This window comes from Phycodurus eques, chromosome 17 (assembly GCF_024500275.1).
Source record: "Phycodurus eques isolate BA_2022a chromosome 17, UOR_Pequ_1.1, whole genome shotgun sequence".
Taxonomy (NCBI): domain Eukaryota; kingdom Metazoa; phylum Chordata; class Actinopteri; order Syngnathiformes; family Syngnathidae; genus Phycodurus; species Phycodurus eques.
The window spans coordinates 10604180-10632076 of record NC_084541.1 but is presented as its reverse complement, the minus strand read 5'-3'; the positions used below and the strand labels follow the sequence as shown (position 1 = coordinate 10632076).

The 27897-nt window shown below is 39.8% G+C and overlaps 1 protein-coding gene across 3 annotated transcripts; it reads right to left on the bottom strand.

Moving 5' to 3' along the window:
• Positions 1 to 347: 347 nt before the first annotated feature.
• Positions 348 to 25682, bottom strand: dpysl3 (dihydropyrimidinase like 3). 3 transcript variants are annotated; one of them, XM_061702172.1, is made up of 14 exons: positions 25444 to 25682; positions 18299 to 18387; positions 16518 to 16702; positions 14600 to 14764; positions 13384 to 13445; positions 13040 to 13120; positions 11525 to 11593; positions 10645 to 10765; positions 10423 to 10579; positions 8590 to 8731; positions 7434 to 7604; positions 5983 to 6162; positions 4879 to 5050; positions 348 to 2277 (listed from the first exon to the last, which is right to left on the bottom strand). In XM_061702172.1, the coding sequence occupies exons 1-14, from the start codon at positions 25480 to 25482 to the stop codon at positions 2183 to 2185; spliced, it is 1728 nt and encodes a 575-aa protein (XP_061558156.1). In that variant the 5' UTR covers positions 25483 to 25682; the 3' UTR covers positions 348 to 2182. The 3 variants fall into 3 exon arrangements, with proteins under 3 accessions (XP_061558156.1, XP_061558157.1, XP_061558155.1); XM_061702173.1 differs by having other exon boundaries at positions 4897 to 5050; XM_061702171.1 differs by having other exon boundaries at positions 2187 to 5050.
• Positions 25683 to 27897: the final 2215 nt, after the last annotated feature.

The following is a 27897-nucleotide window of genomic DNA, read 5'->3' as shown; positions in this document are numbered from 1 at the left end:
CATTGGAATTAACCTGGAAGAACATAATTGGTAGGGTTTTTTTGTTTGCTTTTTGCAGTGATCCTACAGTGTGAAGGTCAGAGATGCTTGAGTGGATGATTCACTGTTACATCAACAACCTAACGTCATTCAGTGTTGCTCTTTATTGTTGCTCCAATCCCTGAGTTACACTTAGTCATCAGTCATACGCCATACGATGCATCACTGTTGCCTCACTCTGTTTATTACACAACTATAAAGAGACAGGCCACCCAAAGTAGGGGAGATTGTTATGCTTTGTTAGACCGTGACATATGCTATCAAGTCTTGGGAGTAGAAAAGTGACAAAACACACACAAACACTTCAGTCAATCATCTGCGACTCTTGTTTTTATTCCAGAATCAAGTCAGACCACCACAACACATCTCCTTTTTTCAAGTCTGCCATTTTCAGGGGGGTTATACAACAGTATAAAAGAAACAACATATAACAAACTAATATAAATACAAACAAAACAAAAAAACAACACAACTTGGTTCCTACAAAGTTGTATTAGGGCCACAGTGAAAAGAACGTTTATTACGAGAAAAATAGAAAACCCAATGAAAAAGCAGATTTGAGTTGATAGTGTACAACAAAGTCGAACATGACACATTCTTGCACATGTAGAAATTCAATTCAATTCAAAATTTGCTCTCATAACATTACTGCTTTTTCTTTTTTCTAGTAAAAGTAACACTTGTTAAGGATGCGGATTTGCCTTTTACATGCATTGTAGTGTTTGAGGTAACATTAGCACTCTTTTCCTGTCATGAAAATGTCTTCTCATAATATTAAAAAACAGAATGTTTTAAAACATTATGACTTCATTCTAAGCAAAATTAAGACTTTCTTCTTGTAACAATTTGCCGATGTAGCATGATTGCAAAATTCTGACTTTTTTCAAACTAATATACAGCTTAGTTGTCTTCATCAGTTTCAGGGTTTTCTTTATTCAAATAACATTATTACTTTATTAATCATGAAGTTACAACTTTGTTTCTGCACCTTACAATTTTTTTCATGCACACTGACTTTGCCTCGTAATACATTTTTCTGTCCTAAAATTCCAACTTTATTTTCACAACATGACAAATATTTTTCGATTTCGATTTCACTGTGGCCCTAATGCACTCTGTTGTAGATTCGTGCCTCAGAGTTGTTGAGATAAAAACAACATCTTCTCCCCCTTCCTTCCTTCCTTCCTTCCTTCCTTCCTTCACATGGACACTTTTTACTTTCAACATTGGGTAGAATATTGGACGCATTATGAGGCTGATGTTAAAGTGGTTGCATGAGTGTTCCGGTGGGATAGCTGCACATTAGGACTTTTGTGTTTGCGAGGAAATCAGAGCTAGAGGATTGAGAAGGTTTTCTTAACGCATCGTTTCTTTCTTTTGTTGTTTATAAGGGTCAGGTGTACATATCTTTGAATGTTTTTCATGACTCATTTTAGAGATGATCTCCAGTAAACATTAACAAGTGCAAAGAAATGTTTTTGTGTTTTTTGTCCTTTTTTTTTTACAATAACCATGATTTTCCTTTTGCTACTTTTTTTTCAAATACTCATCATTCAGTACATGACATGTGGATGGGGTTGCCATGGAGACGAGTTGAAAAGAATCATGGATCACGTCACCAGTATCTGTGTGGCCCATGCAGCTCCATGTCTTTCAGATCAAAATCGCCTCTCGGATTCTCTAAGTACCGTTTTTATCATTATTTGGCCCCCATAAACAAGCTAAACAACATCATTCACAAAGCTACATGAACTCTACAATGACATAGAAAGCCAATTAGGATGAATGTATATGTCATTTAAGACCAGGTAGTTTACTTACTTTTTATACAGCTTTATTTAACCAACTACCAAGAGCACCAGTACAGAATCTCTAGTATATTTAACTGTTGAGAAGAAAGACTGAGACTGGTTGTGCTTTGGTTGTTTTATCATTTGAAATGAAAACAATTATTTTTTTTTTTTCATTTGAGAAACCAAAGTCTAGCATAGTGACAGGTAAGGCAAGTTTAGTCAGCGGTTTTGTTGTTTTTAATTAGTCTTGGTCGCGTTCAAATCAGCTCTACCCGCACTCACACAAACATTAACACACACTCTGGCTCTGGAGGCACACAGTTATTCCTCCTGGGACAGCGGAAAGCGGTTTAACTGAGGGAGGTGATGTTGGACCGGCCACCGGGGGGCACCATAATACGACGACCGGCAGGCCTGATGGGGACCTCATCAGGGGTCGGGGGACCTAGGAGGACAGAGAGGAGCGACAAGTGAGGAGGTTGCATGAAAAAGACTTCAGATCTTGATGTGATTTAAATAAAAATTTTCTTCATATACATCACTGGACACAATACAACAATTGTATCAAAACATGTTGATGATGATTGATACCAGATAACTAGCAACCCCTATATTGCTCAGTGACTGTTTTTGTCAATGTCTTTATGTCTCTAAAGTGTTCTCTGTCAATTGACTGTCTGTTGTCGTACTAGAGCGGCTCCAACTACCGGAGACAAATTCCTTGTGTGTTTTTTGGACATACTTGGCAAATAAAGATGATTCTGATACTCTCATAGAGCCATTCATTTAACAGCATGTATAATATTACCCTTGTATTTTTGCAGTGGTGTACAACTGTGTAAACAAAGAACACACCCAATGTGATTAAAAATGGGCCTAGGAGCAGCCAGTCGTGAAATCATGTTGAAATTCCTTCCTGAGGAGATCACCTTCTTTTTCTTATTGTTAAGACAGGCACTTGTTAAGACAGGTAGCACGACCAAGGCCTACATCCCATTCTGCACGCTTCGACTATATATTGAGGATGTTAAAGATTCTAAGGTGCTGGTAAAAGTTATTTTTAAATTTTGCCTTTAAAAAGAAAAAAATAAATAAATCATTTTAGTAATTATTTTATCAATACATTTGCTATGGTTGAACTGCATCATACAGAGAGCTGTTTGTAACAGAGTGCTGCCTTGAGATACAAGTGACCCGACATACGTACAAGCCATCATTTGGCTGATTTTTCGCTCTTTCAACTGAACATCAAACAAAGAATTACACGTGTATTTAAAACAATCACATAGCTTTGCTTTAGATAGTCTGTTAACTGTTTAATTTATTTTTTAAATAATTTAAAAATGCTATAGATGGGCTAACAAATACCATCCGTGTCGTGGTATTATAACCCTAAAGCAATGGATACTGGAATTCAAAGTAACACGTAGACAGATAATATAATAATACTCACAGGGATGTATTCTTTATCCTCTATGAAAAATGACTCATTATTACTGCAGCTGACTGAGGGGTTTTGACCGGCTCCATGTATATCCGTATGTATGTATTATACTGCCAAATGTCCATTGAACTGAAGCAAAAACTGTTTAATTCTTTATATTCTAATTATTTATGTCATTACTGTATGTTTTATAAAGTGCAATATTATAGAATGGTACTTTTCTTATAAAACACATTACAAAAATGTTTTGTTTTTGAGAGACTGAAAATTATTATTGGCATTACTATTCATTTCAATAGGGAAACATGACTTGGGATGCAAAGGTTTTGAGTTACTGTGCAAGCATGGTTGCAGAACGAATTCAACTCATATCTCAAGGCACCAAAGTATTTCAATAACCTTATTACTTTGATGAGAGGGCAAAATATGGAAAACTACCACATTTAAAATTAAGTCTTAATGAAGTTTCTTCGGCGAACCACACACATAAGCACATACAAACATAACTCTGGTTATAATCTATTTAAGAGACAATAAATACAGTATATGGTATGGGTTTTAGATTTCTTTCTTTTAGATTTCAGCAATTTTTTTTGTTTTGTTTTCAAATATAAAATCTATTTTAAAGAAAAAAGAAGCCAAGATGAACGCTATCCATCGATGTAATACATACGGTGCTCCGAATAAAATCATTGTGCATATAATTTTATATTATCCTACCGAGTGCTTGGATTTGGAATTCTTTCCAACCTCATTTTTTAATAAATACTGTATATTGTAGAACTTTGGTTTAACACACTTGGAGCTCTCATTCTGATAAAGAAAGCTTTTGTATTGGATCCTATAGAACCGTGAAGGTACACCTGTCGTAGCCAGTGACTGTTTTATTCCGAGTGACTGTGAATGCATCACTTGTGAAAAGGGTCTTACATTTTTTTTATAAAATGTTAAGCACTGAAAATTACGTTATAAATGTCAGAACATCCATCCATCTATTTTATTTAGTGTTTGGCTTCATTTGGGTCACGGGTGAACCTATTGCAGCTGACCTTTGGGCAAGAGGCGGGGTACACCCTGTGCTGGTCCAGAAAACGTTTAACCCTAGATAATTATTAAATGTTTTTCTTACTTTTTTTGGAAAACAAGATCACGATAACAAAAAATATATTTCATATTTATAAACTCATAATAATGAAACACCAGGATAATACAATTTTGTTTACTTTTTTAAATTTTTTTGTCGTTACCTTTCTTTGCTGATTGCTGTTGCCATGTAAATTATTGACATTTTTATGGGGGAATTAGCACCTCCTTGTGGAGACATTATAAGGGGTCTTCAAGAATTTTGCTAACAAAGGTTGAAGTGCGAGGTTATCGACGTTAAGGAAGTATGACATCTTCATCGTTCGTAGATCTCTGTATTTGAGGGAGGAGCTAAGGTTATCCCATTGTTGGTAGAAAGTGACTGAGTGTCATGGCCGCATGTGTCGGTTATTGCTTTGAGACTGGTTACCATGCAGTATACGTTTTGTGCCCTTTGCAGGGCAATGTAGTAATCATGAGGGATGTATTTGAAGAAAGAGCTGACGGTATTATGCTCACCGCATGGTGCAGGGTTACCTGCTAGACTAAATCCAGACTGGTGCAAGTTCCTGACGGGCTGCTTAGTAGGCGACGTGCGCGCCGAGGCGGACGGGGTGCCGCCACGCGACATGGTGAATTCCGACACAGGGCCGTCATACATTCCCCTGGGCACTGCCCTCAGAACGGCCAGCTGCACGGAACCACAGATAGAAAGTTAAGAATGGACTAGTAAGAAGGATAAAAAGACTCAGAGAACTGGTGGCTTCGCTGCTTTTTTTTCTGGTTTTCCAGTCATCCAGGTTTGCACGTCTTCACACATGCCCCCCCCCCCCCCCCCCCCCCGCTCCCCAAAAAAAACAAAAGCACATGGGAAATAGCTGTCAAGACTGCACAGTGAAAATTTGTTATGCTTTCTTATATAAGAAATAGTTCGGCACCAACCACTTAGGTAGTCTGCATACCAGGAAATCAACTGTACAGTCTCTTACTGTTTGAAAATGTTTAGCTGAATTTTTTTTTTTTTTTTTTTTACAAATGTTCCAAGTTGTACACTTTGGGAAATGGAATTGATAAGAATTACAGTCACTCAAAATGGTTTTAGTAATTTATGTATGTATATACACTGATGCACTCGTCCAATTTCCCTTCCAACACGGATGTACTAAATCAGCTAACAAGAGGCTAAGCTGCACTGTATTTGTTTATGGAGTAAACCAGTGACTAGAACACAAATAAGTAACATTTTTTGTCGCCCATCTAATATGTTCCATGTGGGAACTTTTTACAACTCTGTACTGTCACGAAAAAAATCTGAATACTAATACGACCAATGTAATTTTTTACTAGCTGTCTGCAACCCACCCAAAACGAGTCCGCGACCCACTTTTGGGTCCCGACCCACTAGTTGAGAATCACTGTACCAAATAACACAGACGTGCATAATAATTCATGATAAAACTAGTAATTAAAATCCGGATTTATCAGTCGAACAGAAGCAACAATAAAATGGACAGCATTGCTTGATCATCTGTTGCTAGGCAGACATTCAAGGGGCACAAATGTACATAAACACATTTTTACAGCTACATCCACTAAAGTATACTCTTTACACAAGACTTTTACCTGCTTCCTGGCTTTGACGCGCTTGTAAGCGTAGTCGGGGAACGGCGAGCAGGGGATGAAGCGGCCCACGCCCGAAGTCACGTGCAGGTTGCCGTCTTCCAGGACGATCTTTCCCTGACAGATGACCACCAGCGGGGCGCCACGCAGGTCCATGCCCTCGAAGATGTTGTACTCGGCGGCCTGGAATTAAGTGGAAAAGCAAGGGAAGACGATAAGATTACAGCATGGTTTAAATTGAACTCGAATCTTTCGCCCTTCCTTCCTCTCAAACTCTACTTTCCAAAGTTGATCTTTTTTCCACGATCAATACTTCATGTTCAGTCATTTTTATGTTTCTAATCTTCAATATAGTCAACTCCCTCATTCCAGTGGTGCTCCTTCCTGGCCTCTTTTGTGCTGCCGTCCAAATTGAGGCCAGAACAGAGCAGACCTCCCAGCGGCTGTGCGCCAAATGTGAGGTCATGACAAATGTGTGTATGCGTGTGTGCGCGTGTGAGCTCAATATGATGGTTAACATGGCCGCTCCTGCTTGGCTGGGCGTCAAACTATCCATTAGTTTTGATTTCTTTTCGCTGGGATCCACTCTGAATTCCCTCTTTGTGCTTGTGAGGACAATCAAGCTGTGGGAAATGCACATGTGACATCATTACATAAGAGCCAGAAGAGGATGTCATTCACATTAGGAGCTTTACAGATGATTTGTTATCCCAAAGACTCAGCTTTTTGAGTCCCTGTCTACTGAATGAAACTCATCTTTTGCTTACCTTATTTACTACTACAGCATTGTCGGAGAGGGACAAAATATGAGAAACAGCTCTCATGACGCATTGCAGTGCAAACAACAACCACAATCATTGGTTAAATTAATAATTCTGTGACAGTGTCAATCAAAACTCAGCATACTATCTTCGTAAAGGAAGAATTTTTGATGCATTGGATCTGATTTACCAGATTTGAAGTTGGTGTTTCAGTTAAAGAGCAGACAGATTGATGGAATTAAGATGGTTAAATACAGCGTGAAATCAAAGTTGTCTGCCAAAATCTGTTTTCCACTTGCAGAGATGTTTTCCATCAGAAAACACATCTGCGATGTGATCCTGTGCAAATATTACAAAGCTCTTTCGTCCACTTATTGTTTTAAACAATACATCAGTGTGATGTATGGTAGGAAACGCCACTAAACGGTTGTTATGGTTACCTAAATGTTTTTCTTTTGATTCAGTGAACGTGAATGTACTTTGTGAGTCAGATGAAGATCCTCGGAGACCTCATTTCCGTTACGAGGAACTCAGAGCTCCCTGGACGCTGGTCAAAAATGTGTTTTCTCGCCTTCAAAACTCTCTGTTGCTCACAAGCACACATGCTGTCTCTTATTCTACCTCCATGGTCAATTCCTTACTCCTTCATACATCTGCTTCATATGTAAAAATGATGCACGGTTCCCTACGTACCGAGTTGTGTTTCTTTGCCGTGATGGTTCGGATGGCGTCGGTGTCCCAGATGACCAGGTCGGCATCGGAGCCCACGGCGATCCGACCCTTACGTGGGTACAGGTTGAGGATCTTAGCCGCGTTGGTGCTGGTAACCGCCACAAACATGTTCTCGTCCATCTTGCCTGTAGTCTATACAGGGAGGAGGGGGATATATATCTGGTGTTAAAATGTAAAAGACACATTTAGGTACATGTATTTTGGAAATGCGTACAACAAGAATGGTACAGCAACCTAAACGACCAGAGTGCATTTTTAGTCATTGGTATCAAGTCATCATTATTATATTTTTTTAATCATCTCACTGGCACACGGCCACGAACGATCGGGGTGGAGGGTGGTCTCCAAGTGCCCACTTCACGGCGCAGGTCAGTGATCTCCTTCCGAGCCAACTTTACATATTGCTGCCATGGAGGTCTGCTTGCAGTTCCTCAGACACGTACTTTGCCCGCTTCCACCTCCCAGACTCGAGAAACTCATTTTGTTCTTCCGTCGTGTCAAGACTATCAGTGTGCCACTCGCGTGCCGCAGTTAGAGGGAATGAGAGGAGCCATTTTGATTGGATAGGGTTGAAGTCGGCTGTGAACACGGCCACATCAGTGCAGATGTCCTTTTAAGTGTGCTTAAAACACGTCGGTCATTGAAATTACCAACACTGGGTCTAACCCACCTCCTCGCAGTTACGCCAGGCGCAGCGTTGGATTTATGTGAAAATAAAGCCCGATATGTGTATGGCCTACACAGGCTACATGCGGCCCGCTCTGTTCTTTAATCCTGCCCTCTGAGCAATGACATTAGCAAGAGTCCTGTAATATTTGTTGCATTAATTTTGCCTTTTTTCCCTCAAATTTGTTCATTAAAATATATTCACATTGTGTTTCTTTTGTATTAATTCATCTCATTGTCTTAATGAATAGTGATTCAACTAATCATAAAACATATATTATTACAAATATTTGAAGTTTTATTTTTGAATTAGCTTTTTAAAAAACATTTTAAAAATTTAAGCCTAATTTAAGAATGACATGACCTTGTAAAAAATAAAAAATGACACCAAGACACAATCCCTGAAAATAACAGAAGATAGGAATGTGAAGATGACGCAAGGGTGTCTGACCACAGCTTTGTCCCAGATGAGGGTCATCCTCTCCTCCACCCCGTTGACGCCCTCGGGGATCTGAGTGAAGTCGTCCTTGCCGATGGCCTTCTGAGACACGCTGAACGTACAGTGAGCGCTGCCACTCACACTCAGGTCTCCACTGGAGGACACACACACACACACACACGTCTGTAACACAACTACACCGGATGTGTCTACAATACGTAAGTGATATTCCGCAGTCCCGCACAAAAACAGCGCAAGGACTTTTTGGGTTTGTATTGAGTTGAAACCATTTCCTGTTTCCACATGACAAGCTAACTCAGTTACAAGGCGGTCAGTTGTGTAACTATCAAAAATAACTCAACCCCAACCTGACTTGATGTTACAAGGCTAGCTGGCAGACACAAGTGAAGCCAACATGCTGGCATTTGTGAGTTATAGCTATTTTACACCAATCAGACTCTTCAATGACCTTTTATTTAAGTGTAAAAGCTCAACAAAGCGCGTTGTTTTCCTCTGTAGTTGTTACACAACTGATTTCCACCAAAACAAATAACAATTGGCTTGCCGGTTCCATATGCTTTATTAAATCATTGTTCAAAAATTCAAAAGTAGCATGAGAGCCAACAAACAAAGGAACAAATACAAATCAGATTTGTTTCACTTTTGATAGTGTAATTTATTGATTTATTTATTTTAGCATTTGAGTCACGCTGGAAACATTACCTTCAGAAAAAGAAAACCTTCAGAAAATGCAAATGATATAGTCCGTCTCATGCAACCATTCAAATGTCATTTTACATGAACCAGACAGTAACTACTTTTTTTCACTTATATTAGAAGAATCTTATCTATTTTATTGCCATTTGAGTGTTAGTTACTATAAGCTGACCCAACTTTAAAAAGTAAAAATTATACCTGTAGTCCCTCACTCTGCATAAACCAGCAAGTCGCTTACTCATAAACAAAATCATACAAACAAACAATGCGGCAATGCATTTTTATTTATTTTTTTCACTTTTATGGGAGGATTTATTTTTTCTTGTCTTTGCCTGTGTCCTAGTGGAACCAGTCATTTTCCTCAACCATCCATCCATCCATTTTCTGAGCCGCTTATCCTCACTTGGCTCGCGGGAGTGCTGGAGCCTATCCCAGCTAACTTCGGGCAGGAGGCGGGGTACACCCTGAACTGGTTGCCAGCCAATCGCAGGGCACACATACACAAACAACCATTCGCACTCACATTCACACCTACGGGCAATTTAGAGTCGGCAATCAACCTCCCACGCATGTGTTTGGGATGTGGGAGGAAACCGGAGTGCCCGGAGAAAACCCACGCAGGCACGGGGAGAACATGCAAACTCCACACAGGCGGGGCCGGGGATTGAACCCCGGTCCTCAGAACTGTGAGGCAGACGCTCTAACCAGTCGTTCACCTCTCCTCAACCAACCAGAAAGTACTTGGCTAACGAATCTATAAACACAAATCCCAATGTTTTTTTCACTTTTATCATACTAATTTGCTCACCCCAGAATAAAAAACTGTAGCATCCCATCCATATATTACTAGCATCTTACATCATTCTACATAAACCAGGAATACGGCACCCAATGAGCTCTCTTATTTTCCCACTCCCATTCCAGATGGAAGAGCTCTACCTCACACCAAATTGCAAATGGTGCAGTCCCGTCCCGCAAAATGTTGTATGTCAACTTCCATCAACTAAATAGTAGCCTGCTAAATAACAAGGAAACTTCCAGAATTTGGAGATTTAGGTTCTATTTTTATCATTATTATGCATTATAATAACACAAGTATGCAGACGTGTTTCGAAAGCTAAGTCGTACCTGGACAGGAGCGTGTTCAGGTAGTCTGGAGTGGTAGGGTCGGGACTAAGAGGTGGTGAAGTTACAAAAGAAGCTGCCTTGGCCCAGTTCTTGCTCCAGTAATGCGTGCCGTCCGTCCCCAGGCTGGCCGTGATTGGCTCCCCGAACACGACGTTTCCTAGCGAGGCAGCCCTACTTAGAAAATGCTCACCAAAACATTGTGTCGGTTTTAAAGGCTTTCACCTTTTTTCCGAGCCTGCGAGATGATGTCGGCGGCGCTCTTGCTCATGACGCGGGTCACGTAGAGGGGACAGTTGGTTTGGCTGGCGATGGTGATGGCCCGAAACACGGCCTCTGCCTCCAGCTAGAGGAAGTCCCCCCCCCCCCCAAAAAAAAAAACTTCAGTTGAATATGGTTTTCACAGTTTCTCACATAAACCCTAGCACAGCAAATATCATTTAGGGCTGTTTTGAATAAACACTTTCCAACCAAATGTGGGACTTAGAACCTTAATGCCAGAAACCGCAGCAGTTCAGTTACAGTACATTGACTTCCATGCATGCATCCATTTTCTATATCTCGTCCTCTTTAGGGTAATGGGAGAGGCATGGTACACCGTGGACTGGTAGCCAACCAATCGCAGGGCAAAAAAAACATTCACTCACATTCACACCAGTGGACAATTGAGAGAACATGCAAACTTCACGCACGAAGGCCAGAGTTGAGATTCAAACCGCGTACATCAGAACTGAGTGACAGATATCCGTGTATAAAACCAATCAATCAAAAACAAAGGGGAAACAGTTCAACTTGGTCACTTCTTATTGCTGTAGGTGGTTGAGTACGAGGATTCCCGAAAATTCCCGTCAGTGCGCCTCAAAGAAGACGAGATGTTGGAACTGATATCATTTAGCTGTTTTTATTTAGCAGCAACAAGCGGTTGATTTACGCCCTGAACGTCACTAATGTGCATGAAACCACATGTGCTTAATAAGAACAGCATGATTTTGTGTGAGAGTGAAGCCTGTCTGTATGTGTAGCCATACTGTGAATTGTTTTGCCAATGAAATCACATGCCAACACTTGAATTAGTATTACTGTAGTAACGTTTATATGTTCTAACCTCTTCTGGTCGACTTAGCACGTGTCCCTCCGGTCCAGTGATTCCCATCTGCAGCATACGGGCCTGCTCCTGTTGTAGCGACACATACGTAATGTTGAAAACTGTTAGAAGCTGATTGGATCATAAAAACATACAGAGAATTCAAACTTCTGTCAAAATGAAGCTGGAAGTGTGATGACATTTTAGTTTTGAGTGGTTTGAATGTTCAGTCCGATGTATTCTTCATTCACAGTGTAACGTGAGGACAGGCTGAGAGCACATTGGACAACAAAGTTAAAAGTCAAATCACAGACATACTGACATACTGTACTTCCTTAAAACAATTTGGACATGAACCAGAAAGTTGTATTTGGGTAGAGCCTGTTCCTATGAGGATTTAGTAGCATAGCTTGCAAAACTTACAATACTTGATAATTGTTTTATTTGTAAAGAATTTTAAGACAAATACAACATACGGTGAAACCTAAAACAAGGTTCAACCCAATACGGGTCGACCCCTGAAACGTTTGTATCACAGGAAATAATTGAATAAATAAAAGTACTGTTTTGAAACCTGGTCAAGTCAACCACTGTAAAAATAATAAAACAAAGGTGTACAGATCAATTTTTATTTATTTTTTACATGTATCTGTCTAAATTAAGAGTAAAAAGAAGGTAAGCTGTTTAAAAAAAAACAATGACAGTGAAAAAACAACAACAATAAAAGACTCAATCAAAACTTTCATTTTCGATAAGCATCAATGAATATGGTCAATCATATAACTTTGAATGTCCACTTACTTCACATAACAATTTTTTTTTACATTCTCATGGTGTTATGTTTACATTTTTTGTTTATTGAAGCAGTGGTTTGGATACTGGGTGCTTGCAGGTGAATACTACTGACTATATAACATGTTGCTTAAGTTTTACCATTTCTTTCTACTGACTGCTAAGTGACATATAGAAGAGATAGATGAATAGATAGAATAAAATAGATGGGTTTATTTTTAGCTGAACTGGTTAAAAATAAAGTTACAAGTATGTTAGTGTTCATTCAGAAATAGCTAAATACCACAATATGTGGTTCCAATGGCGTTACCAAGCATGACATCTATGGAATTGTGGCCATAAATTGAATGGTCCGGGTTAGGTTTAGGAGCATTACACCTCGGTTGTCGTGGTTACGACTGTAACAGTGCGTTTGAAGTAGATTCGGAAGTCATGCGGCTAACGTTTGTGCTCGAAAAGATGATGATGGACACCATCCAAGTCCTTGTTTGGAACCCGATAAAATAGAGTTAGGAATTAGGGCTGAATCGGCTCCAGCACTATCATTTGTCCACCATACAACATGTAAGAAGTCCTCCTACTCTCTTTAGTGACAGTGTGTTTAGTTTGCATTTAGAGGAGATGCTCTATGGAAAAAGAAAAAGAAAAAGAAAAGAGCAGATGACCCAAGTTGGACATACTATGAAAGATAATTAAAGCCATCCGAAGATGTTTACAAGAACACGTTTACTGTTATTTTATTACCTCTGCAATGATCTCTCCATTTTCCGCATGGACCTGAGCAATGCCGCCCCTTTCTGCCAAGAAGGTAAACACCTCATAGAGCTGCAGCCACAGAAGAGTCACAAAACACAACAAATTACAGTCACAAGTTGTTGCCATACAGAAAATCACATTTCCCCCTTTGATCCGAGGTGGCACCAACCGCCGAACACGCTGCAATTATTGTCCCGAAATGACTCGCATGTTGCGTGTATGTGTGTGTCTGACAGTTCTCAGGCCAGATGCATGACACTTGCTGGAGGCTGGAAACTGACAGTTGGCCTCATGCTTTGACATTATAATAATCCCTTTTGTGAGCTACGAACCTCGCTGTTGTTCATCTGGTAGTAGTCTTTGTAAGCCATGTACACCTGGAAGGAGTTTACTCCTGTAAAAATGAAAAGAAGAAACACAGACACATAAGAAGGGTGTGTCACTGTAGCTTTAAGTTGATTGAGGAGTATCTGTAACATTTGCACAACCAACATTGTCCCAGATGATCGCACTACTCGTCACTTTAAACCGCATACACTCCTTGAAGTCTCAGCGCCCTTTGCACAATGGTCATTGCACCGGACTATTGCAATATTAGTCATTCGAACTGCTCTAAGTGCTAGAGGACTCTGCATCTTTTTGCACAATTGTTTTTTGTCAATGTCTTTATGTCTCCAAAGTGTTCTGTCTGTTGTACTAGAGCGGCTCCAACTACCGGAGACAAATTCCTTGTGTGTTTTGGACATACTTGGCAAATAAAGATGATTCTGATTCTGATTCTGATTCAGTTAGTATACAGCAGACCGAATGGCACAGAAAATGAACTTAGAATTTGAGCTACATTTTCAAGTTGAAAAAAAATACAGAATCCAAACAAAAAGGTGACAAACCAACTGCCCCTCACGTTCCAAAATGTTCTGCTTTTCACAATTTAGAGGAGTTTTTAGTGGCTGTAAATCAATTTACAAGGGTATACGTCACTTTAAACCAAAATGGTATTGATGACAATGAACCTAAAACAAAAAAAAGACTACTCAAGTTAGCTATGCATATGCTGAAATAATACATCTCGACTGCGAGACTAACTTATTTTTATCCTTTGGTATTTAATCAAACTACACGTAGGCCTGTTTTACTGCCGCTTCTCCTCTATACGCCCCCATCCTCTCCTGCTCGGAGAGGGAACTAGGTGGCGAGGATCGAATCTGTGGCTGTTGCTCTGGAGGATTCTGCATCGACCGAGTCCTGAAGAAGAAACGCTTTCCTGAAGGCTACAACCTGCGGCCCTTCATGTCAGAGAGGAACTAAGTTTAGCCTGGGTTGTTAGAGAAAGCTACAGAGTCTTTGCCGCATATGCATTTTTGCATGTTTGGGGAATCATATTTTGTGATATATTATGGTATAAAATATTAACACAATTAAAAAAATAAAGTTTACTATGTACAAGTCTTTACTTTGTCGTCACATAAGCAATTGCTTTGCCTTGTCTATTTGTGGAGCTACTACAAGGGAAGTGTAAGTGCATTAGTTAACTATATCTAGTGCTACCTTTTTCCTTCATCAGGTTGTCCACCTCCTGCTTGACGCTGTCGTTCCAGTGGGTGATGTCCACGTGGAGAGAGTAGTCACAGCAGGCCTTCTCGTCAGCCCACTGCCTCCACTGGTCGTAGGCCTCCATCAGGCTGCTACCTGCCTCAGGGATCACATGGTCCACTGTATGGATGACAGGGGAGCAACCACAGGGTGAAGGTCAAGATTTGTGTGCTGGTGTTTTCTACTTTCTGTTATATCTTGCAGGAGCAGCTGTCAGTGTGTGTTTTGGCTGTGATCCACCCATGGCGACAAAACACTGGCACATGTCACGTTTTGTTTTTTGTCACAGCATGAGCGTGTCATATAACATTGAGCCATCAGCGGCTATATTCTTAGACCGTATTATTTAATAAATCAGGGGATTGGCTGATAAAAATTCTCATTGACACACTTCAGAATCTTGCAGAAAATCTTCCCCTCACAGTAGAATCAACTGTATTACAACTGTAATATACTTTCTTTTCTTTCTCCAGTTCTTCAATATTCACTTATACATTTTTTGTCCATGTATTTATTATTTATTGATTGTACTTGATGTGAAATACATGGCCAGTATTGAAAGTAATATTAGTTTCCTCAAAATTGTACTGTGCTCTAAAAGATGCCATCCACTTTAAAAAATAAATACTCCAAATAAATGACTTAACTTTCCCACTCGAGAAAAAAATGGCTGAAATTACGTCACCGTTGACATCATTACCAAACATGACAATCGTGGTGTTAAATACATATATTTGTATAATATACACTACCGTTCACAAGTGTGGAGTCACCCAGACAATTTTTTTTCCATAAAACACAGCTGTATATATACAATATAAATATAATAATATAAACACATATAAATGAATTCTGACCCATTTGTAAAAGCACAATTTATTATGAGTGTGAAGTATTGCAATGGCAGGGCAAAACATATTTTTTAAATAATGTAATAAAATGCATAATAATGTATTATTTATTTATTTATTGTTTGTGTGTTTGTTTGTTTACAACTGTAATACATCTTTTGTGTATAATTTGTAAAAAAAAATATTTGAATTCTTTTGTTGCATCATGTGTACGGTTCATCTATATTATGTTTATATTATTACAGTAATGCATTAGACAAAGAAACATCTCACCTCTAAGTTGAGTTGAAAATGAACTACACACCCCCAGCCTTTATATGAGGAAATACAGTATGCTAATATGTTTGCTCACAGTCAGCCTTGAGTAGCGCATACATGTGAAAACATGGCGTCAAACGGCCAGCGCTGGTTTTCACTGGCTTACTTTATCTCATTAAACATGACCCCATCTGCTCATGTTGTCTTTGTACATGTTACGAGTACGACTTGAGGTTTGGGGCTGAAAAGGGCAACCGCCTTCAAACATGTCACACTGACATCTTCTGTTAGTGGGGAAAAAACTGTTCCCATTCCCCACCCAGAGAGTGAATGTTTACACTTACTCTCAGCCCCTCAGAAATATAACGCCCCACAAATGAATGGCGTGCGTGAATAGTGGTAACAAAGGCATGTCTGTTAGTCGACGGCTCTCTGCCAGCTTTCTTTCATAGAAGTTAATAGCATGAATGCGGCGCTGCTATCGTGCAGCTGTTGCTTATGATGGCGCCGTTTCACTGAGGACACACACATAGAGTAGATATGTATTTGCTGCGCTAATACGACAAGCAGAAACACACATAGTGTTCTTTATTTCCATGGAAGCCTCTTACGCAGTCCCCCCCACCCTCATGAAGTCTTTTGTATAACTAGCTTTGGGCAGTTGCCCCTAGGAGACTCTCTTTGGGTCTCATCTCCACCTCTGTTAGGCTTAGTTTTTTAGTTGTTTTTTTACATTCATCTTCCCTAAACCTTTCGGCTCTTACCGATCATGGTCGTGCCCCCGGCGAGAGCTGCCTTGGACCCCTGAGCAAAGTCATCCACAGTGGTGGTCCCACGGTACGGCATCTGGAGGTGGGTGTGAATGTCGATGCCACCGGGGATCAGCATCTTGCCATTGGCTTCGATGGTCTTCACCCCACCGGGCACGATCAGGTTGTCGCCAATCTGCCTGTGGAGGGTTTGCAGTCATTAAGCAGGGTTAAGGTTAGGAGTAGGCATTAACCAGGGTTTGGGTCATGAGGTGTTATCAGGTTTTGGGTTAAGGTTAGCCTGTGTTTAGGTTAGGAGGTGTTAACCAGACTGTGAATGAGGAGGCGTTTAGCAGACTTAGTGTAACGATTAGTGTTGGGAGGCCATAACCAGAGTGAGGGTTAGAAGGTTTTAACCTGTATTTGGGTAGCGGTTAGGGTTAGGAGGCGTTAAGCAGCGTTTGAGTTAGAAGGTGTTTACCAGAGTTAGAATTTGGAGGTGTTAACCAGAGTTAGTTACAACCAGGAGGTGTTAACCAGGGGTAGGAGGAGGAAACAAGAGAGGCATTTAAGAGGCATTTATCAGTTACTGTATCAGAGTTAGCATTTGAAGGAGTTACCAGTTAGTTACGATCAAGAGGCCTGAAGCAGAGTAACAGTTTGGAGGCGTTTAACAGGGTTTGCACAGTTAGGGTTAGGAGCAGTTAACAAGAGTAGACTAGGAAGGCATTTACCAGAGTTAGCTTTTGTAGGTGGCATTCATTAGTTATAGTTACAATCAGGAGGCATGAAGCACAGTTAAGAGTTTGGTAATGTTAACCAAGATCATTAACCAGTGTTAGTTATGGTTGGGAGATGTTGACCAGAGTCAGTGAGGGTTATTAGCGGTAGGTGTTACCCAATTTAGCAAGCATTAACCATAGTGTGTGTAGCGTCTATGGGAGTTTGCCAGCAGCTCAATAGTCCTGCACTCATTTGGTTGTTTATTATGCAACACCAACTTCCTGTGGGAGCCTCCCTCAGTGGGGGAGTAGGGACAAGGAGAGCATAATAGGAAATTAAGGCTGAATGGGATCCGGGTTGAAGTTAAAGAAAGAATGTATATATTTGAAAAGTAAAAAATTAAGGCTGAGTTTATCATCAAAACTCCTGACTAGTGACAAGCGTATTCTGTTTAGTCAGACCTTATTGAGACTGCAAAAGTTGGACTTGTGGGCGGCATGGTGGTCAGCTGGTTAGCACATCTGCCTCACAGTTCTGAGGACCCGGGTTCAAATCCGGCCTCGCCTGTATGGAGTTTACGTCTTCTCCGTGTGCCTGTGTGGGTTTTCTCCAGGTACTCCGGTTTCCCCCCACATCCCAAAAACATGCATGGTACGTTAATTGAAGACTCTAAATTGCCCATAGGTGTTAATGTGCGAATGATTGTTTTTCTATATGTACCCTGCGATTGGCTGGCGACTAGTTCAGAGTATACCCCGCCTCTCACCCAGAGTCAGCTGGGGTAGGCTCCAGCACGCCAGCGACCCGAGTGAGGATAACCAGCACAGAAAACGGATGGATCGATAGTTGGCCTTGTCTCAAGTTTTTCCTTTAATCGAAGCCTGAAATATTTTCTTGCACACTCCCCCCCACCTTCCTGCCCCACCCCACTTCCTAAAGCTCTAACTCATAGGGTTATAACTTTTGTTCCTTTTAAATTAATTCACCCTGGAATATTTTAGCAAGGATTTGCACAAAAGCTGCAGAGGCTGAGGAAGAAAAGTCAAAGGAAGGGATAAGAGGACGGGTCTTACTTGATGAGGCCATCCTCCAGGTAGATGTCGGCATGGAAGGATTGATCATCATTCACAATCCGGCCGCCTTTGATAAGAAGCCGGTCGCTCTGCAGTGGAAAAAAAAAAAAAAAAAAGAGTTTTATTCGTATGCTCAAGAGATGCAGCTTTAAAATGACTTCACGCCGCCTCCATGTTGATACAATAAGATCATTTTGGGGGAAATAACAAAAAGAAAAAAAATGATTATCCCAGCACATAACTGCATCACGTAATGTGGCCTGATCTGAGCGTTGCCATGACGCCTCCCAGTCAGACAAATCAAAGTCTGCTCCTGCCGCCGTGTTGTGGACTGACTCCAGCGTGCTGTTGCCATGGCAACGAGTTCACCGCAGAGGGGGAGAGTGGATAGATAGGGGCCTGGCTTTTGCTTTGTTGGATAGAACCAACGGCTGTTGTTACCGAGGGAACGAGCTAGAAAATTGAGGATCATAATAAACAAATCAACCACAGTGTATAAAATCTAGAGTTATATGAATGCATTATGTATGTATTGTTCTGGGTTGTGATGGAAAATGGATACAAGTGCAGCGTACTTTCTTCACATTCTGACATAAGTGTAAGTTTCACATACAGTATGTGACGTATTTGACTTGGGATAAGAGAAAACAATGGTAGTCAGAGAGAGAGCACAGTTTAGTGCAGGTAATGGGGCGTGAAGTACAGAGGTGTAAAAGAGAAGCTCAGAGAACTATTCTTGGGACAAACACAGTGTACGCTGCTTTTGCTGTATGGTTGCTGTTCCTTTTTGCAAGAGTATTTAAATCCTCTTTAGGTTTATCCAGATCTCTTAAATATTATTGTAAATTAAACACAAACAGGCCGGAACGGACATAATCGACAGTACAGTATTAATTGATTGTTAAGAATTCATTGGTATTAAATGTCGATTCATTGTGTTTGAAAACGAATGAAGCAAAATGGAGTGCAACGCATGGCGGCAAACAGCCGACGCGTTATTGATTTTGTTGACAGATGATGTACATTGATTGTTGATTGAGTTGTTGAAGCAATGTTGACGGCACATTCACCTACATTCTACTTTGAAATAGGAGTTCAGAATATTCACTTTAAACATAAGATTGACAAAATAACAAAATAACAGTCGATGAATTGATACCAAATTTTAGTTGATCAAGGACATTTAGTCAATTGCAAATGTTTGTAGTTGTGCTTACAGTTTACATTTGTTGGCATAAAACATTTGCATAATGTTAAATTTCTGTTACCAAATACAAATAATATAATATAATATTCTTTATATATGTCCTGCCATTGACTAGTGACCAGTCCATGGTGTACCCCGCTTCTCGTCAGCTGAGATGGGCTCCAGCTCACCCTTGACCCCAATGAGGACAAGCAGAATAGAAACTGGATGGACGAATGCCCATGTTCGTAGTGTGCTACAGTCAGTAGTCCATCCGTCCCAGAATAGAGGGGGGGGGGGGAAACTGTTTTGTTTGTATTCCAAGAGCTCCAACAATCTGCTGAGTCTTTGTGCGTGATAGTGGTGGCGTACATGTGAAAGCGAGCTCAGACTCTTTCCAGGCGACCACACCCTTCAAGCATTTCACTATTAGACTGAAGCACTCGGTCATAGATGGAACAAAACACGCTTTGCACATCAGTGGTGCCCTAAAACTGTCGCTCATTTAGCGCCACACACCATCCACTCCCTCCACACAACAACCATTCCACTAGTCTACCACTCTGCACCATATAATAATGTCAGTGCATTCATATTTTTTTTTTTGTGTCAGTAGTCTACTGTTTGTACCCTGCAAAGGAAAATAATATTATTTTTTAAATATATATAATTACCTATATTAATAGCTTAAAACACAAATATACCAAAAACTATGTCAGTTTAATATCACTCCAAACTCATATTACAATATTAGCCTTAAAAATAAATGGCGTAAAGTTGATCTGATGCATGTACATGCGGCAAAGACTCTCCGTATCTTCCATTAAAAAAAACAGGCTAAACTTAGCTCGGCCCTGACATATAAAGATGTTAGTATCTAGGTCAAGAGGTAAACTTCACCGTACAGTACTTCATTGACACCAATTACTACATTGCAATTAGCCAGGGTTTTTTGTGCCATATTAGAGTGTCTTAGAACAATAACATTGCAATTAGCTGAGGTTGTCAGCGAATAGCTGAGATAGGTTCCACAGGAAGAAAAAAAAAACGCAAATAGGGGAATAACTGTGAATAGGTGGGGTTTAAATTACTACAATACATACAAAACAATATTTATGCACAATAACACCAAAATGTACCAGATAATATTTTTATGTACAATGCTAATAACACTAACCAAAAGTTTTGATTCTTCCTCAGTATTGATTGATTGATTTGTGTCATTATTATGATTATTATGATTATTAATTATTATTATTGATTATATATATATATATATTATGCTGAGATGATAAAACATGATTTTGACACCAGAAATGAAGAAAAATAGCACACTTGGCTGATTATTTCCCATGCTTGCACTTTAAGTTGAACATGCTTTAATGAGTATAATAAATGATTGTTTCATAATTCATCCCCTTTGAGTTAATTTCACAACATTTCAGTATTTGGAGTAGTAAGTCCTCCGAGCAGCTTAGTTCATTATTTTTCTTCACGCTGTGAAAAAGTATTAGCCAATAAGTCATAAGAACCAGTCCCAGACTAAATAATGCTCTTTGGGTTTTTAATCGAGGCAAAGCTTCCTTGACTTTAGACTTTTGCTGTGGCAAACTCTTTAACGCCATTTGGCAGCTGTAGTACTGGAGGTCACATGACAGGACGCTGAGTACAGTTTGAAAGCGGAGGTCAAAAGAGAGTGAAAGACTGCATGTGTGAAGAAAAGAGGGCACAAAAGCAGGAACAGCAAGCATTCGTCCAACGTGATGTCTTTGATCCTGATCTGCGCAGACCTTCCAGGGCCACGTCCTACTTTGTCACTCCCAGTGACTGCATTCTGTTTTATGAGTGGAACATTAAAAAAAATAAAAATAAAAAAAATCCCAATAGGATGATCTGGGCAGCGTTGTTATAGCTATAATAAAGTAAGTACATCACGCAGATAGAATGTTAATAGGAGATTTTAGTGGTTAATTCAAGGTTTGTTGCAAATGCCACTTAATAAAAAACATTTAGTTGGCTTAGGTAAATGCTGAATGATGATGGAAAGTCTATTCACACTAACAAATATTTGGAAAGAGTTATGGGATATAAATGGCGAAATGTGTTCCCATACAGTATTAGAAACGAGGGCACCATGTCTTTCTTTGGGTTCAGAGTTAAGGATTTTTTTTTTAAATCTCCCTTCTCTGCTTCTCTTCACATTATATTTAAGCCAACGGCATGGTACCCTAGTGGGTAGCACATTTGCCTTGCAATTCTTCAATTCCAGGTTCAAATCTGCGTTGCAGCCTTCCTGTGTGGAGCTTGCATGTTCTCCTTGTGCTTGAACTGGTTTTCTCTGGGTACTCCGGCTTCCTCAAAGATTCCAAGAACATGCATTTTAAGTTCATTGAAGACTGTGAATTGTGTATTTTTTATATGTGCCCTGCGATTGGCTGGCAGCCAGTTCAGTGTCTACCTCGCCTCTCGCCCAAAGTCAGCTGGGATAGCTCTCCCGCGACTCTATTGGGGATAAGCGGTACACAAAAGCGGAGGCTACGCTCGTGCATTCCAAGGGCTGCACAGTACTGCCAAAAATAGGCCCTATTCTTCCTCTACTGGACAATAATTCCTGACAGATAAGCAGAGGTAAAGTTCAAAGTTAGTTTACAACAAACAATTCATGAGCTGTCAAAAAAACACCACAAAGCGTCCAAAATAGCGCACGTCTCGCTCTCTCCACAGGAAACTGTCATCTGGTTGCCAGCTACAATGAAATAAAAAATAGATGACAGGATGTTCCTGTTGTGCTATTTTCCACTTTCACCAGACTGGAGGGAAGAATATTTCATACAGGCCCTTGTTAGTGCTTGGAAATTGGGACTATTACTGGACAACTCCCAGGTTAGACAGGATGTTAATAGGAGTCGCTATTAGGGCGGGGTGGCGGTGGAGCTTTACATGGGCTCAGAGGGCAACTGAGACCCTACGGGAAGTCTGCACCCAAGTTTCTGTTTTCTGCCAGTTGCCTAGAGAACAAAATATTTACCCGAAAGACTGCATTTTGTTCACAATTGAGAAAGTAGTTTTTAGTTCATGGCAGACAGTGCAGTTTGCTAATATATATGCAACAACACATAGGGTGGGTGTTTTGGTGCCATCTTGAATGCGCACTGGTTGCTATGGTGAGTCACATCTGGGCAGGCCACGTTCTGTTTTGTTTGCACACAAGCCCACTTTGTGGCAGTGTGCCTGGTGATGGCATGAGCAAGAGCTCAGGTCTAATTTCCCGGCTGGGATTTTTTTTGTCCTTATTCCCAACGGAAGCAGCAGAGCGGGTGGCGCGGGGGTTAGCCCCGGGGGGGAGGGGGGGATTGCGGGTTGACCGAGGAACACTGAGGGGGCTGTAAAGGGAGCACGGGAGGAAGGAAGAACCGCACCTAAAAATGTGACAGACGTTTTGGCACAGGCTAGTGTGAGGAAACAGCTGGTATAGAATAGAATAGAATAGAATAGAATAGAATAGAATAGAATAAGACATTTTTTTTCCCATTCCAGTTTTACGTCAGAAAAGTGGATGGTAGCAGCATGTATGAATAATAACAAAGCACTACAAGTAACAACATTCCAAAGTTATCTCATGGCAGTGTAATGTACATTAATATTCAATCTGATATGGTGTACCCTACTGCTAGAGAATATCCATGAGTTCTAGACCCAGGATTGTAAACGCCTATAGCCACAAGATGGCGACAAAGCATTCTTTTCAATTAGACAAGGCTATGGCCTAAATGAAGCGCCTGCCTCTTTTCAACATAGTTGCTTTGCCTTTGGATGACACTAGGTGGCGCCAAAGCAATATTTTTATATTAGACAGGGCTTGGCCTGAGCACAAAAACAATATCTCAGTGAATAAACAGCAAATAAAGGCTGAACTGCAACTATTCGGGCGTTTACTCTATACACAATTGGAAAGTCAATGGCAAATTGTACATGACTAAATACTTAAGATAGAGTAAACCACCGCATGCATATTCGCGGTTCACTATTTATGAATTCACATATTTGCGCTTCTTTCTAAAATTCCTTAAGATGCCGCAAAATGGCACCAAAGCCTTGTCTAAACAGGAAAGTAGTACATCGGTGTCAAGGAAGAATGTTGAAGAGATACATTGCCACTTACAGACAAGCTTTTATACATTGGCTAGGATCTAAGTTTAGCCTGGATTGTTAGCAGAAGTTACAGAGATTTTTGCTTCAAGTATATGTACATGCGCACTTTCCATTGCATTTTACTAAATTTAATTATTTGTAAGTGAAATTGATTTTTAAGGTTTTTAATTTTTAGTTTGTAGTATAATTACAGTTTAAACTATTAATTTAGGTCATTTAAAAAAAATTGGGGGCGGGGCGCGTCAATTACTTGTGATTTTTAGCTATTCGCATAAACTGCTTACAACATACAAGGCCTTCACAAAAAAACTGAAAATGTGGTTAGTTAACACCTATAGCTGCCAACACTAAAAGACAAGTATGTTATGATGTTTTTTTTTTTTTTTTTTTTTTTTTTGTTATGATCAAATGATTTGTGGTTTTATTCTCTCTTAATAGTAAGTCTTTATGTATCCTGTTTTATATTATATTGTCTTGTAGATGTATTTTACTGCTTTTTTACATCATGGCCAGGGGACTACAGATGAAAACTAGCCTTCTGGCTAATTCTGGCTTTTTTAACCATGTTTATTTCATGTGTTTTATGAAATTGCATTGTCCCCTTTCAAATAAACTGATTAACGATTCGCATCAGGGCTTGATCTTTTCACCATATTTGCATCACGCTATGAAAGCTAACTCGTGTTTACTAATCTTCCGCAGAGTGAAGTCCGGTCATGTGATCAATCACATTAAATTTAATCTTAAGCACGCTATCAGCAGACGTGGGTGTTTCTGCATTATCAAGATGAAAACATTCCAAAAGAATGGCCAGAAAAAAAACAAATATTTAACCTCTGTTTGGTTTTAAAAGAATGTGCTCCATTTTATTTGACATAATTCTGATCCTAAAGTGACCGAATGCAAAGACAAAGGCCTAGCAACACTTCACATCACCGCAGCAATGAAAATTGGCCGTCATGACAAACACACGCACACACAAAGAAGGAGAGGTTTGCAGCTGGAAGACAAACCAGAAGCGCAGCTGTCTTAACTGGCCTCCATTCAACCTCCGCCCTGCATGAATCGCTCTCCTTCTTGAAATTCACAATTCAAGACCCTCTTTTCCCTATATGCCGCTTTATCCTACATCATTCCCAAATGGGCGTGTGCCAGCCGGCCCCCACCCTCCCCTCATCATCCACCTCCCACCGAGCCTGCCTTTCACTCTCTCCTCTGCACCACACCAAGCCTGCAACATCAACGGTCATCTTGGAAACAGGAAAATCCTTTCTGGGATTATGTTGGATAACTGGGGAAAAACTCTTCCAACCGCAACATGACTAGGCTGTGGAGTTAAAGGATATAATATAATAGGATAGCATGACTGTGGAGCAAGATGAAACAAAAAGCTCACACACACAAAAATGCACATTGTATAATCCTGCAAAATGCAAAACAAACAACAACAACTAAAAAAAAAAGATTGTATGTGTTACAAAAGAAACCAATTGATTGGAGAATTCTACTCTTGATGGGAAAACAAACATGAAGTGAAATAGGTTTGTATTAGAGTGATTTTATGGGCGAGTCCCTCAACAAAGAAGAGACAGGACACCTTTAAGAAAACGCCTAATGTCGTGCATGCTCAGTCCTCACTGCAGCATGAGGACTGACAGACAAAAATATTATGCGTAATAATCATATTGTTTAAACAATGGCGATGCTGCTAGGTCTAGGTTTACGACTGCAGCAGCCAACGCTAATCACCGGATTAATCGCAGCCATCAAAGTTCCCACATTCCCTGGAGCGTCGTGAACTACTCACCGTGATTTTCGGGATGTTCTTTTTGCCTTGATAAGACATTATTCCTTTTCCTTTTTCTGTTTCTTTCTTTTTTCTTTTTTTTTTTAAGTCAAAGAACTCAACAAGAGGTGTAAAAGGATGACGACCGATGCTGGATGCGGAATGTTCCGGGAATGTCAGTGAAGCGCGATGCGAGCAAACACACGCGCGCGCGCAGACATATACACGCACACGCACACACACACGGTCGCTCACAAGCTCACAAAGTGTTGCAGGAGCGTCAATGGTCCAAAGAGACCACTGAAAAAAGCCGGCCCCGCCCTCAAATGGAAAGGAGGCAGTGGCATCATGTTGCCTCGAGAGGACGCCAGACGGCCCTGCAAATCAGCCGCTCCTCAAATCTTGGTGAAAATTACATTGAAACAAAAAAACACATTTAATTGCTGGTGAAAACAATATGTCATATGTTTATTAGAATACCATATATTATAATTTATTAGAGTATTTAGTTTTCATTATCTAAATATAATTTGAAATGATTACTATTGAAATATATAACAGCATTCAAAATGCATTATTATTATAATTATTTTATTTTATTATTTTTTTTTAATTATTTTATTATATTTATTATTATTGTTATTATTATTATTGAGAGACCCTCAGAGGAACCATCCATCTACTCATGTATCCTTATATCTACGAGAGGCAGTCAAAATGAATACAATGGATAGGCAATATATGCAAAGAAATAAAACCCAAAAAGTAGGGTTTCATTGCTGCTTTTCATTATAAACTCCCTTTCTCAACACCAACTGTCCATCGATGAACAAGAGCATGGATGCCAGCATCGTAAAATTCGGTAGGCTATGCTTTTTAACCAGTTTTTTTTTTTTTCCAACTTGCTTAACTTGTTCGTCAGCAGAGAAGTGCTGACCCCTAACTGCTTCTTTTAAATGTCTAAAAAGGTGATCATCTGATGGTGCCAGATCGGGTGAATATGTGGATGGGTTATGGTTGTCCAGTCAAAGCAACTGATGACTTCACAAGGTCTTGCTTGTCACGGAGGTCACTCAAAGCAGGCTCTTGTTCTTCGCCTTTGATCCTGGACACCCACTTTATTGCAGCTTCCCCATTAACATTTTGCAATCTTTCAAGAATATTTTGCTGTGATTCCCTTTCCAAAGAAAGAAATTCAGTCGCAGCTTTCTACTTCTAATGGGTATCCAACAATGACCTCATTTCCAAAATGGCTGACAGGAAGAGGACAGGCTTAAACCATTTTTTGTTTTAAATAAACCTTCCGAAAGGTATTTAAACTACAAACTATGATGTTAGGTAGGTAAAATTAATTTAGGGTCATTACTTTTTGACTGTCTCTCATATACAAAAAATTCATATACTCTATCTATCTATCTATCTATCTATCTATCTATCTATCTATCTATCTATCTATCTATCTATCTATCTATCTATCTATCTATCTATCTATCTATCTATCTATCTATCTATCTATCTATCAAGAAGAGTAGACATCATCGATTCATTATTAATGAGATTGCCTAATTTAGGGGTGAGGTCCACATTTGCACGACGGAAGTCATTATTGCTCTTACTAACATCAATGTACATACACTATGCAAAAATCAATGTTAAAGCACAGGTACACACACAAACAAAAAGTACATTGTTGTACATTTAAGAGTAGGATGGCTTACTATTGAGATGAAGTTTTACTTTGTGTGGACATTGTTGGCCCGATAAACAGTTACCTTGCAGTGTAATAATTAGCCCCGTTAGGGTGTGAAGACTGCACCTCGACGGACCCCTTATGTTTGGCAGTATGCATGAATTTATACGTTAAACATTTGCAGAGGTCACAGACTAGCTCAGTCGAGCAATGGTAATACATATATACATTTATATATATATATCTATTTATGTATCACAAAATGTGACCCCGAAAAAAGCATTACAATCACGTAGTTTTGATGATTATGTTCTCGACATTCTTTTTTTTTTCTTCAAATGGAGGAGGGGTGAAATGATGCAGCAGCTGCCACAGAGCCTGTCCGGCACATGACACACCCACACATATTCACTCAACATTCACACAAACACACACACACACACACACACACACACATACACGCACACACACACTGCATGCCCACTAATGAATCCATGTGACTCAATTGTCTGGAGCCATGAAAGCAAAGCAAAGCAAAGGAAATTTATTTATATAGCGCATTTCATACACGAGGTAACTCAATGTGCTCTACATGATTAAAAGCTTTTAAAAACAAAGGAAAAAAACAGCTTATAAACATTTAAAACAAAGAGAAAAAATAAATAAAAAAGTACAATTAAAACAGTATATATATATTAAAACAGAAATATCATTTAAAAGTGGAAAAGCTCTAAAAAGCATGGGGGGGAAAGAACAGTTTTTAACATGGACTTAAAAACATGCAC

What these genes read in the sequence shown, in the direction of transcription:
- dpysl3 (XM_061702171.1), bottom strand. Translation starts at nt 25,482, where the DNA reads ATGTCTTATCAAGGCAAAAAGAACATCCCGAAAATCACG. An exon ending in ATGGAGAGATCATTGCAGAG is followed by an intron (nt 11,594 to 13,039) that starts GTAATAAAATAA and finishes TCGCTACAACAG; the next exon opens with GAGCAGGCCCGTATGCTGCA. An exon ending in CTCGCAGGCTCGGAAAAAAG is followed by an intron (nt 10,580 to 10,644) that starts GTGAAAGCCTTT and finishes CTGCCTCGCTAG; the next exon opens with GAAACGTCGTGTTCGGGGAG.